General features: G+C 37.0%; 1 protein-coding gene across 1 annotated transcript; it reads left to right on the top strand.

Annotated features, from left to right (window-relative positions):
- Nucleotides 1–7,307: 7,307 nt before the first annotated feature.
- LOC125675504 (major facilitator superfamily domain-containing protein 8-like) lies at nucleotides 7,308–12,219 on the top strand. The gene has a single exon (XM_048913232.2). It carries the CDS (start codon nucleotides 7,576–7,578, stop codon nucleotides 9,067–9,069), a length of 1,494 nt encoding a protein of 497 aa, XP_048769189.1. The 5' UTR covers nucleotides 7,308–7,575; the 3' UTR covers nucleotides 9,070–12,219.
- Nucleotides 12,220–13,937: the final 1,718 nt, after the last annotated feature.

The raw sequence follows: 13,937 nt of genomic DNA, 5'->3' as shown, positions 1-13,937 counted from the left end.
CCACAGATGTTGCACAGACTGCTTCGGATGGTAAAGCATTCCAGATACGTATTCCATCAGGGAAGAAAGATTTCTGGTATATTAGAGTCCTTGCATACGGTACGATGAAGCTGATGTTGTTGCCTCTCAGCGAGTTGGTCGGTACCAGGATGGGTGATGATGGTATGTCTATCAACTGGTTGACTACCCTGTACATCATCACCGCCTTAGCTTGAGCTCTGCGCTCCTGTAAGGATATATGTCCAATTTAGATGGGCCAGCATGGCGGAAACACTGCTAGTTGTCCGGTAATCAAAATTTACCATGCCGACAGCTCTCTGTTGCACCATCCCCAGTTTTTGGATGTTGTCGGCAGTGTAAGGGTACCATATTACGCTGGCGTATTCTGTGACTGGCCGGACCAGGGTTGTATAGCAGAGTGCCTTGGTGTTACGTGGACACTGCTGTATGTTCCTCCGCAAAAAGGCAAGGGTGTTATTTGCCTTTTTTGCAACCTGATCAATATGGTGGTTCCACTTCAGGCTCTTGTGTATATGGACCCCAAGATATTTCGCTGAATCCACTACTTCGAGGGTATGACCATGGATATGGTATTGGTGGCTTATGATCTTCCTCTTGTTGGTAATGTTCAGGATCTGGCACTTCTTGGGATGGAATTCCATGAACCAGTCAGCCTCCCACTTTTGTAAACTGATCAGATCCTCCTGAAGCTGGATGGCATCAGCGGGACATCTGATGTGTCTGTACAGAGCACAATCGTCAGCAAATAGTCGGACCGTTGAACCCTCTGATACTGCCTCCGGTAGGTTATTTTTATGAGCAGCAGAAAGAGCAACGGGCCAAGGACACTTCCCTGGGGCACGCCAGACTGGACTGGTGCATCACTGGAAGTTACCCCTTCCAGGAGTACCTGCTGTGTTCGCTCACCCAGGAAGTCCCCTATCCACTGACTAATGTTGTGACGGATGCCGTAGTACTTGATATTGTAGAGAAGGCGTCTGTGTGGAACTTTATCGAAGGCCTTCGAAAAGTCCAGCAGTATTAGATCTGCCTGGTTCCGGTTGTCGATGTTCATAGCAAGGTCTTGAATTGTAAGTATGAGCTGGCTTTCACAAGATCTTCGTTTGCGGAAGCCATGCTGGGCATCATGGAGGATGTTGTGTGTATCTAGATGTCGCATGATGCTACTGCATACTATGTGTTCCAGCATCTTGCAGGTTACTGAGGTGAAGCTCACTGGGCGATAATTCTCTGCTTTACTCTTCTCCCCTTTTTTGAAGATCGATACCACATTGGCTGTCTTCCATTCCTTTAGTAATGTTCCCTGATCTAATGATGCTTGGCATAAGAGTTGCAGCATGGGCGCTATTTGTTTAGTCGTCTCCTTCAGTAGTCGACATGATATCTTGTCTGGTCCAGTTGCTTTATGTATTTGTAGGTTGGTCAAGATCTTGTAAACCCCCTCTACTCCTACACTATTGGCAGACATGTCTTTGTGTGGACTTGGTCCCTTGTCTGGTATTGTGTCCTCTCGTTCATCCTTGTTAAAAACAGAGGAGAACATCCTACTAATAAAGCATGGCTGAACAAAGTTCTGCTATTATTTAAACCGCTATATCCTCCACATGCTATCCTTGTTCTTGCGAACTAAAAAAGAGAGATAATAATCATTCATCACTATGAAAGGGCGGTCCAGGGGATCTAGACTCCCATTTTTGCGGACCAAAAAGTTAAAGAGTTATTCAATTTTAACAAATTACATGAAAGGTGGATTTACTTCCATGTAATTGCATCATTCAAAATCAACACCAGTATTATCATTTAATTCTAGGGTGAATAAGACGACGCATTGGTATATATTTACGATATTTTCGTCAGATACAAGTGTCACTTAAGAATTCTTTAAAAAGCATCTATTACATAAAAGTTTTGTTTAAGATGTAGACAATTTGAAAATGAACAAGAAGTGCCAGGAAATGTTCTGAATGGAGGATTTCGCACCATTTACCCCAGAGCTTCTGGGGTCCCCGGACCCCCGGCCTACTGGGAGTAACCAGCTTTTTTTTCCAGTGCGAATTCAGATCTGAGTATGGGGATTAGAATGACTAGAAACAAGTCTAGTAGTAAAAAAAAAAACTGTCTAAAGATCTCCCTAAAATGTTATGTACACCAGCAAAGGGCATAAATGGGGGGTACGGATGGAGGTAGTGAAAAGTACGTAATAGCACAGGGGCTAAGCCCGTTTTGGGCCCGAACTCTGTGATACCATAAATATAGAGTATCACATAGTTCGGGCCAAAAACGGGCTTAGCCCCTGTGCGTAATAGATCAAGTGACACCCCCCCCCCTTTCACGAATTCCTGGATCCTCCTATGTTATGCTAACTTTGCTAACTACCCCTTTCTATTGCGGTTTCACCATTTATATATGACTAGGTGCGTTTCGTGGATTTAGCACATCTGTGTCTACACCACTTAGGCACTTACACTACATAATAAAGTCTCCATATCTATTTGATGAAATGCAGCCTTGTTGTTCTTGAGAAGAAAATTATATATGATGATTTCTAAATATATTTCAATGTAAACTTAAACCCCCAGCGCCGTCCTGGCCCGAGGAGCCACAGCGCTACATCTGACTCTTCTGTTTGGATGTTAACTCTATCTCTATATTCGTGATCTTTTCCAAGTATTGTAGCTCTAAATTAAGAAAATTGATTTCTTGATTTTCAGATATATTGAATATAATCAGATGATTCAATTAAACTATAACTCGATCTGTGCATGACGTTATTTTAAATAAAAACTGCACTTTTCGAAGCTGAGCTCGAAGTAAGCTAAACGGATATAAAAACGCATGTATATACATTAACTGAAAACTTTGTTGATTAACTTACTATCACAGTCAAAACTGAAGATTTTTCTGGTAGAATTATGTGGCCCTCTTTCAGGTGGAGATATATTGTTTTTGTATTTTCCGTCCGTCCGTCTGTCTGTCACAAAATCTTGTAAACGCTTCCCCTCTTATATGGCTTATCCGATAGACCTTGAAACTTTGTACAATTATGCTCCATTGCCATTTCTAGATGTGCATTGTGCCCGACAAGAGGATCCAATTATTTTCCTAAAACTTATAGTGGATCGAAGAGGGTTGGAGGATGTAAAATAGCTTGTGAACGCTTTTCCTCCTATATGGATTATTGGACAGATTTGAAACTTTGTACAATGCTTCATTGCTATTTGTAGATATGCATATTGTCGGGACAGGAGGATTCAATAATTTTCCTAAAAGTTATACTGGATCTAAGAGGGGTGGAGGATGTTAAAATAGCTTGTGAACACTTCTCCTCCTATATGCTTATCCGATAAACTTGGAATTTTGTATGATACTTCATTACCATTTGCAGATGTGCATTTTGCAGGGACAGTAGGATTGTATTGCTGTCTTTAAAGTTATAGTGAATTTCATCTGAGGGGTGGAGGATGTAAAATAGTTTGTGAACACTTCTCCTATGTGGCTTATCGGAGTTCATATTGTTTATTCCTGCTCATGCTTTCTCCTCCATACCATGCAGTACATTAAAGGGTAGGAGGTTTCATATGGAGCACTTCCAATATGGGGAGCTCGGGAGACATTTGTTTGTCATAAAAACAATCTCTAGTTGATTATTATTTATTGCATAATTTCGCTAACGGAACTCGCTTTAGAGTAGCGGTACTGTTAATTGTTTTGAACAGATTTTATTGATCAAATCAAAAGGTTCGGGAATGAGTTATAACAACTCAGAAGTTCCTTTCCTAATATATTACAATATGTCATGCAAGATTATAATTAAATTACTGTTAATAAATTGATTTTGAGGACGAATCTCATGAGAGAAGCGGACAAAAGACAAAATGACGAGCAATCTGGAACGGTTAAAATTCTTAAATATACATTTCTTACAAGGTGATGTTTTGGGTTTCTTTTTAATAAAATCCAATAGAAGCCGTTTTTCATTCAATTTCAAATTTTTCGTTGCACCATTAAATTCGGATATATGTTTATAATTTCTTTAACATGATCCAAATATATTGCATGATTTGAAAGAAACGATATCATACATTTGTTGACAAAATTCTTACATTCTTTGAATTAAAACAATTGAGAACCGGATATTTTCGTATGAAGTCCATTACATGTAGCTGTGCGCCAGGAAGTTGCATGAAAACAAACTAATTGTAAGAAACTAGAGAAAATTCAGTATATTGGACATAGATTCTGCCCCCCCCCCCCCCAACAACAAACTGTTATAGAATTTTTAAAATCTATTTGTAAATGTTTTAATAATGCTAAATCCTATATTTATATTTACTGCCTTTAAATTTAAAACCACATTCATGTCTGCATTACTCACCGTGCAGCAAATCTTTACTTGAAAATGCAATGGAAAATCATTATCCATTAAAAAACTGATATCCTTCAAATATTTCTTTTTGTTGGTGCATTTCATGTATAAATATTAATGACCAATTCATATTCTTCTTTGAACAAATGATAGGAAATCCCACGTAAACACGGCACACTCTTATTTCATTTGATACAACTCTGGGTATCCTATGACCTTGAAGCTTATATTTCATATAGATTGGAACCTTTAATATTTACATGCTGAGGGGGGGGGGGGGCACACTTTTACTGTTTTAGTTGATGAACAAGCAGACTCTCAGACTTTTTCATACTTATTACAAGTAATGTTCAGTTCTAGCTATCTCATAATATACTGATGAAAATTGCTGTTTAGTAAAACGGTTAGGTTTTTCAAATCTTTGATAAAGATATCATATTTGGTCATAGAATACAATGCATGAATTGGGTGTATTTTTAAATTACAATGGAAAATATCTAAAGGATCAGATTGATAATTGTGCATGCTGCTATTCAAATAATTTTCTGTATACTTGATTCTGCAAAACATTGGAATTTATCAGAAGCCAGAGAAGACATCTCATTGAATTCATTCAGCAAAAATCACAAGCCCACCATATCCTATTTTTCTTTTGGGAAACGATTCATGATCAACAAAGCTAAGGCACAACTGTACTTTATAAACGTAATATTACAAGTCTCCCATTTCGTTCATGTAAATATATCGTCTTTTTATGCTTGACTTCGTCAATATTGATACAAACCTGTTACTGCGCGGAGATGTTAATTGTGCCTCTGCATACTAATATTTATTTTTTCAGCTGTTCACAAATTCATAGCTGAAACTTGTAGATTCATCTAATTATTGTAAATTTTACCTATTAATCATTATCTCGCATGATATATTGTACATAACACTTAGAGGAGAGGGACTAGTAAGTTATGAGAACTTATTCCAAATCCATTTGATCTGATCAATAAAATATGTTGACAGTTCAAAACAAACTAAAGGCACTTTGTGCAATTCATTCCGAAGAGTTTACGAGGAAAACTGGTTCAGTATATGCACAATCTTTAATACATACATGATTGATTGTTTGGTTTTATATTGTTTAACAATTGAGAATATTTCACTCGGTCATATGGGGACGTCATCATTACCGGTGAAGGGCTGCAAAATTTAGGCCTGTGCTCGGCGCTAACGGATTTGAGCAGGGATCGAGGGATCTTTGTCGTGCCACACCTGCTGTGATGTTGATTTGATGTGTCCACGCGGGACCTCGGTTTTTGCGGTCTCATCCAAAGGACCGCCCCATTTAGTCGCCTCTTAGTCTTACGACAAGCAAGGGGGTACCGAGGACCTATTCTAACCCGGATCCCCATGAATCTGACACAGGCGACAGTGCATATCAATAGGTAGTCTGAAATAGCTGACGTTTTCCTGGCTTTTTTTTTTAATTATTATTATTGTTTTTGATATTTACCGTGCCAGGATAACGTTTTCAAAATATCAAAATCTTTTAAAAAAAAAAAGCCAGGAAAACGTCAGCTATTTCAGATTAATCAATAGAGTGTCCGGGTATTCTCTTTAGTCTGTTTAGAGAAGTTGAGAGGGTAACACGCACTCTCGCTTCTCACCGCTGCGGCCTGAGTTCAATCCCCGTGATCGGCAGTGGTTGTATGTGAGAGGGTATGGCAGTCGCCCGCTCGGACACGTGGGTTTCCTCCGGGTACTCCGGTTTCCTCCCACATAAATGACCCCCTAGCCCAAACATCAAAGGACCACATTGGAAATAAGCTTTCGAGCTTTCATGGGTTATTCTTGGTATTTATGTATATATGTTTGTATACAGTATGTATATACCGAATAAACATTTATTTTCAGCACGGACAGCTAGGGAGAACCCCACTGAATTTCTGTATAAATTTTGGTCTTTTGAAACCGGCATCAGCTGAAGCACAGCAGCATGCTTTAAACTTCGCGCTGACATTTTGGCGGCAACTGCATGCTTGTCAACGACAATCTTCTAAATTCTTTAAATTTAATTCTCCCAGGGGCGGATCCAGGAATTGCGGTTAGGGGCGGGGGCGCCACTTTACGAGGCAGGGAATCTGGGGGCCGCCCTGGTGGGGGGCTAAGGGGGCGAAGCCCCCAGAAGCTCCTGGATTTTATAGATTTTATAGGGCTTGAAATATGTCTCCTATTTAAGTCATTTTGTACTATCATTTTTGACAAGATGAAATTTGTAAAATGGCGCAAATTTTAAGGATTTTTGGAAAAAATTAAGTTCTCCCAATAAAGTAATTCAAGAAATCAAAAGATTTTGTCATTGATGATTTCTCCAGGAGTGGTAAAAATTATTGCAACTTTTATCGTTTAGTACATTTTCAGAAACAAGATACCATGATTTACCATAGGCGTAGCTTGGGTTCGAATATTACCGAGGCAGGGGGTCTGGGGGGCTGTGCCCCCCAGAAGCTATCGACATTTTAACAACGTAAAAGGTGGGTTTTTTTTTTTTTTTACCGAGGCAGCTGCCTCGGTTGCTTCAATGGAAGCTACGCCACTGTTTACCTTAAATTTGAAAATTTTAGGGGGGGGGGGCGCCGGCTGCCCCCCCTTTAAATCTGCCACTGTCTCCCTTTTTTTCTTATGACATAAACCATAAATCTTTTTTGCTAGGTGACGCTTTTAAAAAGAGAAACACCGTGGAGCGTCACCCTTGACTAGCGAAGATGCAGCATAGTATGCAAACTCCATGTGCATTGTGCAATTCAACTTCCATGTAACTTTGACATGCCATATATATCTGACATCGGAGTTTTTCAATTCACTCAATCTCTGCGAGGATCTCTTTCTTAGTATTTTGAAGATTAAAACTGTAAATTTTATTGCCGATTTCACCTCATATAAACACACAAAGGGATATTTGGCTCACTAGTTGGATGATTTAAACTTCGCGCTGACATTTTGGCGGCAACTGCGTGCTTGTTGATTCAACGACAATCTTCTAAATTCTTTTTTAATTCTCCCCTTTTTTCTTAAGACATACATAAAAGTATGTCTGTGATTAAAAATCTAATTTCCTATACTACACCAACAAGAGAAGAATTTTTTTCGTCTTATTTGAAGTTGTCACTTGCCGCTCAGAACAAAACGAAACAAATATGACTGAATTAATGTGTAACTACAAACCGGAAGTCAGCTGTGATTCTGCTTCATATTTGATCGGTAGAAAGATCACAGACACAGTAGTACTCCTTGAAATGTCTCAAAAATGCAGAAAACGCCTCACATATTTCGTCAGTGGATTATTTTTTCTGATGGGAGGGATAGAGTACGCTGTTATCCTCCCAACGCTGTGGTTATACATGAAGAATAATTTCCATGCCCAGCCGTATTTCCTCGGACTTGTGTTGTCAGCTTTTAGTTTCTCAGCACTTTTGTTTTCACCTGTGATCGGCAGATGCGCAGACGTGTTTAGGAGGCCAAAACTGTTACTTATTCTCTGCACATTATGGGAAGTGGTTGGAAATATCATATATTTTATGGGGATATCCAAGTGGTTTTTGTTGGGCAGCCGACTTGTGAGTGGTTTAGGTGCAGGAGGAGAAGCCTTAATCCTAGCCGAAATAGGCAGAGTCACATCAGAGGAGGAAAGGACAGGAGTAATTTCCATACTTGTAGCAATGAGACAACTGGGACTAGTATTTGGACCAGGACTTAATATTTTCCTTCGTCTTTCAAACTTTTACATTGGACCTTTCATTGTTGATAAATACACTGCACCTGGCGCATTTATGGCTTGTATGTGGTTTTTGCAGTGCCTTTTGCTCATTTTCTTTTTTACGGATTTTCACATTGTGTATGGAAATACTAACACTGGAATTCAGAATATTGAAGATAAGAACAGTGGACAGAAAGAAAGTACTGATGATAAGAAGGAAGTCCCCAAGTTGACACTGAAACTCTTGTATGATGACTATATACGAGAGGAAATAATAGTTTTGATTGCTTTGCAGTTCAACAGCTTTTTCAACCAGCTTGGTTTGGAAACTATGGCTACTCCATTGTCTCAGAAATTGCTCAACTGGGGTGAAATTGAGAACAGCGTTATGTACTGCCTAGCTGGTGTAGAAGTGGTCCTTGTCTTCATGCTAGTGAGATTTCTCAGCAAGAAATTACAGGACCGTGTGATGTTACTTTTTGGTTGTGCAATGCTAACATTGGCAAATTGCTGGTTATTATATGTTGTTCCACATTCCACACCAGACACCCCACAGAAAAACATTGCTTTTTTCGCAATAGGGATAATTTTAGATATGATGTCGCTACCCTTTTTAGTTGTATGTAGTATTTCATTATTTTCAAAGCTGACAAGGAAAGATACTCAGGGTCTGAGCCAGGGCATTAGAAGAAGCGTGGTAGGAGTAAGCTGTATCATTGCTCCACTATGGGCCGGTTCAACACTAGACAAACCTTACATTATGTTTGGTGTGATGATTGGACTTTTGGTGATGTCTCTGCTGATGTTATCAATTTCGTTCAGTAAACTGAAATCAGATAAACATGATAAAAAACAAAATGATTCGGATAAACAGGAAGATAGTTTTAATGTCCAGAATGAAAGAGACCAAGAGAGACAGCCATTACTTTCATGAAATATATAATATATATAGACATAATACTTAGGGCTATATGGACCATAGATATCGGCTTGGATAGCTTAGCTAGTCACAAGAACACCTGACTACAAATGAAGGGGTCCCAGGTTCTATTCCTGGTCCAGCCTAAATTTTCTCCTTTCCTATATCATTAGGTATCATAGACCCGTCCTGTCACCGACAGATGAAACTACCTACCAGGGGTATAAAGATCCTATATTGATATCTTTTTAAGGAGGGAGAAATGTGACAGTCAGATTGGTTTAATTGCCAGTGACAGGGGTCTTGTGTTTGAATCCCAGTCTGTTGCATTTTCCCCCTTTCTGTTACATTTGGTGTCATGACCAGCCATAAATTTTCTCCTTTCTTATAAAAAGTAGCATAGAGTTATTTATTTCATTTGGTCAGGTGAGAGCAAATATTTATATGAAATTGATGTCACATTCCTGTTTAAAATAAGCTTTTCTTGATGTCATTTACAGCTTTGTAAGGATAAAATCGCCAATCACTTACCACATAGTTAGAGGGGTACTGCAGTGTCTGTGATAGTTTTTCCACAGTATGAATGATAATCAGGGAATTATACACATGTATATATATATTTTCAATTGTTTATTATTTTAAGGTAGTACTCTACATCGTCATAATGGCTGACTTCCTTTAAAAACATGGATGACAAAATCGATATCAGCAATATTTGACTTTTCCTTTTCCATTTAAATACCTAGCCGAGTAGCTCAGTAGGTTAGAATACCGACTGCTGAACTGTAGGTCGCAGGTTCGAGTCCAGCAGGAGTTTTAATTTTTTTTCAGATTACCTTCTACTAAAACTGTATTTTTTGACAAAATAAAGTAAATTTGAAAATTTTCAAATTCAAAATATTTTTGTACATATCCTATACTTTTCATCTACATCAAATTTCTCTGGTGTAGCATACCTCCTTAAGTATACATCCATGGATTTGTGAAATATTATTTATATTATTCAGGAAATTTTGGCTCCCTAGAAATGTTGCAGATAAGAAAAATATGCGAAATTTCTCTTCATATAAATGATACACTTGTTACATGTAATTGCACCAAGAAATATAGTTCTAAAATTTAAAATCTACCGTTTTGAGAAATTCTGCCAAATATCCACAACACCTACTGTACATAATCTGATATGTGTTAACTGTATAGTGTACATGTACTTCAGTTTCTTATTTAACCACATCTGATATTCGGCGTTTTCATAATCTAGCTTTTCTTCCATGTATGATGAATAGATTAAAAGAGACATTTTTGTTTTAGTACAAGCACAACCATAGGTATTAACTCTTTACCTCCAAAGACAGGAAAGTGTGAATCCCACTAAAATAAGTACATATAGAGTATATCAGTGTATTTCAAGTGTACCATACTCATTCATCATTAACAGGGTTCATGTCAGCTACTTGACATATAAACTTGAACCTCCACCAATTTTTTTAATTACATGTTTAAAAATCGTTTGGTTTTTTTTTTAAATAGTCTCAGATCCTATTTACGTCCATGAGTTAACTAGATAAGATATTAAGTATGTATAGATCGAAGCTTTGTGTACATGCAATTTTGCGGAAAATTTTAAATCAATGTGATATTTCATAGAATTTTGAATCAGGGTTAAAATGTTATTGGTAAACTTCTGTATTGTTTATGTTATATATATTACTTTGAAACTGAAGATGTAATGTTTTTGGCCCATCTGTCGGAATGACACAGTCATTTGGTGTGTCTAAAACTTAAACTGCTGTCATTACTTTTGAATTTCAATGTAATTAAGTTCATACAGTACTTGATGAACAGAAAGGTCAAAGGCGTGTTACTCTTAACGTAGTTCCACACTCCTGTGACGTCATAAGATTTTCCAAAGTCAATAATTTAATGACTGGAACATAAATTTTGTTGGAGTCTTTTTCAGTAGTTATTGTAAAAAATCTTGTTAGCCATAAAATATTTCAAAAGTCTTAGTTATATTTGAATAGTCAATAATGTGTTTCAAAATATTGAATCCAAGGACAATAACTCTGTTTTCATTAAATTATTTATCAAGTCCATTATGCAATAAATTTCCTATATTTTTCACAAACATTTTACCAAGGTGATAAGGAATTATTATCTGTGTCTTTTCATGTTATTACATAAAATTTTAATCCATCAGTGGTTTTGAATAGCTCAGCTGTATGGTGCCAGACTCAGGTTTTTTATTGGGGGTATACATACTCTGGAAGCTATAGATTTGAAATTATTAAGGAAAGGTATGGATTTTTTTTTTCATAAATAACTATAACAGATGTACATCTACTAATATAAACAGAAAAAATAATATGTAAACCATGCTATAAGGAAGTTGTGTCCATATTAGTCTGTTTTTTAACATTTTGGAGAATAAGGCTAATTCAATAATTTTGCACTTATTATACTAAAACTTGATGAACATATTGAAAATGACATGTGTTTTTTAGTTATTGACATGTTTCCTGGTAGATAAATACAATTTAAATTATTATTTCTTTTTAAAATAACAACAGATAACTGTTTCCAATGAATTTCATAAAAATCTACATAGGGGTACATGACTTCAGTAGTGTCTGTAATGAAAATTAATATGGAAATCCTTAACTAATTTGCCTTTTTTCATTACTCTGAATGTTAATCTATTGATTCCAAACAAAAAAATGCTACCTAAACCCCAAAAATTCAGGACTAAGGACCCACCTTAAATGTCATTTATGAAGGTTGAATTGAATGTGACACACTCGGAGACATAGTGTTTCACTAATTACATTTTGTCTCTACTGCTCATATATTTACTTTCAGGAAAAATGATAATCATTCCAATCACAGGCAATTATATCACTTGGGTTCAGATTTATCATACTCTTTAATAGTAAATTCAAACTCAAGCGATACAATTGCCTGCCATTCCAATTATATAAATGCACCTTTATTTGATTATATTCCTACCGTTTTTGATTATTTATAAAACATTTTGATTCTACTTTTTTATCGATATATTTGTTTATTATTATCGTTTTTATAAAAGTTTTGATTGTAATAATTAAGTATGTAGCATGTTGGGCATCATTCCTTTATTATTGACAAAATAAAATTTGACATTCAGTGCATGTATTTTTTCTCTCACAATTACTTTAATATACAAGGACCTCCATGGCCGAGTGGTTAGAGCATCATGCTTAAAATCACACGGCCTCTCACCTCTGGTCTGAGCGGGTTTGAATCCCGCTCACGCCGGTAAGTGAGAAAGTTTCCCAGTTTACTTTCGGAAGGTCGGTGGTCTCTTCCCAGTTACATTGTATCTGGGTTCTCTCTTCCACCAAAAAAAAAAAACTGGGCGCCACCAGATAACTGAAAAATTGTTAAGTGTAGTGGAAAACAGCAAAACAAACCAGTACAAGTACTCGCAATGAAATTTGTTTAGTTTCTACAAAATGTACACTGTATCAACAGATACTACTGCTATTCATTAAGGTCAAGGTCACAAGGGATTATGACTTTGGGTAGAATACCTTGAATATTCTTTGAAGGGGGCATAAAAATATTGTTTACTTAGTATCTTCAGAAATCTTAATTTGCTTGATAAACATCAAACTTGGTACAGTGGTACCCCTTAGAGAATATGACCCAATTTGGTCACAGGGTTAACTACTCTGGATACAAGAAATTGTTGTCAATTCAATACTTTGTGAACCCTTTGCTAGACACACATCAAAACTTGGTACACTGGTATCCTAAATTTCCACCATCATTATGGGCATTCTAAATTTTTTCAATATTTATATTAATTGCCACAAAGAGGGGAACTACAATTCTTGCAGATGTTATGCAACCTGAAATGCTCTACAAACCATATACATAATCTTGCACCAACCTTTGCCTTCCAATGTGAATATTTCTTGATTTTCAATAAGACTCTATTCATGGGCGAGATTCATTCTCTCAGCAGAGGGCGCGTTACGCAAGCTACACATACACCTCTGTCAACGCTTGGAATCACGTGACAATATAATCACATGATATAAACAATCATTCTTGGTTTCCTTTCCCTTTAAAAGTCCAGGAAACAGGTGATACATCAGGCTCTTTTCATAGCCAACTGACACTTTAATAAGTGCATATTTACCGTTTAGCTGTTTATCTCTTATTTTACAAGTTTTATCGTATTTTTACAGCCTTTCTTACTTTTGATTCCATGTTTACATTTAAATCTCCACCACGTGTATATCCTACCTTCATACGCATATTACAAAGTAGTTCCAACTTTATGATCAGAAAATGGCGATTTTAAACAATTTACAGTAAGTATCAATTTAATTGCACCAAAAACATATCATAATGACTAAATATTTAGTCCAAAACATAAATGTTGGATCAAAGAAACTTTTACAAGCTTAAGATTTCTGTAAAAAGCCGTTGACAGAGGTGTAGTGCGAGGAGCGCACGGTACTCTGGGTAGAGAATGGGGCGAGATTAAGATAATTTTCACTCGAAGTTTTTTCCCCTGGTATTGAGTTTTTCTAGATAAGCCATAGTTTACTGTCTCAACAGAATTTGGGAATCTGGGTCAATAACGACACTGGCACTAACTTAGCTCAACTTCACTCTTTGTCAATAAATTCTCATCATCGATTAGGATAATTTCAACCAAACTTGGCAAAAAGTATCCTTGGGTAGAAGGAATTCAAGTTTGTTCAAATGAAGGTCAAAATATGTTGGGGTATTTGAAAAATCTTGAAAAGTATGTGTATTTTGTACCTGATGCAAATTCAAGTCTGCTCAAACCATGTCCCCCTGGGGGCCACAATAAGGACCTGATCAAGTTC

The sequence above is a fragment of the Ostrea edulis genome, chromosome 3 (genome assembly GCF_947568905.1).
Source record: "Ostrea edulis chromosome 3, xbOstEdul1.1, whole genome shotgun sequence".
Lineage (NCBI taxonomy): Eukaryota > Metazoa > Mollusca > Bivalvia > Ostreida > Ostreidae > Ostrea > Ostrea edulis.
Note: the sequence above shows the minus strand (reverse complement) of the source record. Positions and strands in the feature narration are given on the sequence as shown.

Bases quoted from the DNA above. Each gene is read 5' to 3' on its own strand.
- LOC125675504 (XM_048913232.2), top strand. From the start codon at position 7,576: ATGACTGAATTAATGTGTAACTACAAACCGGAAGTCAGCTGTGATTCT.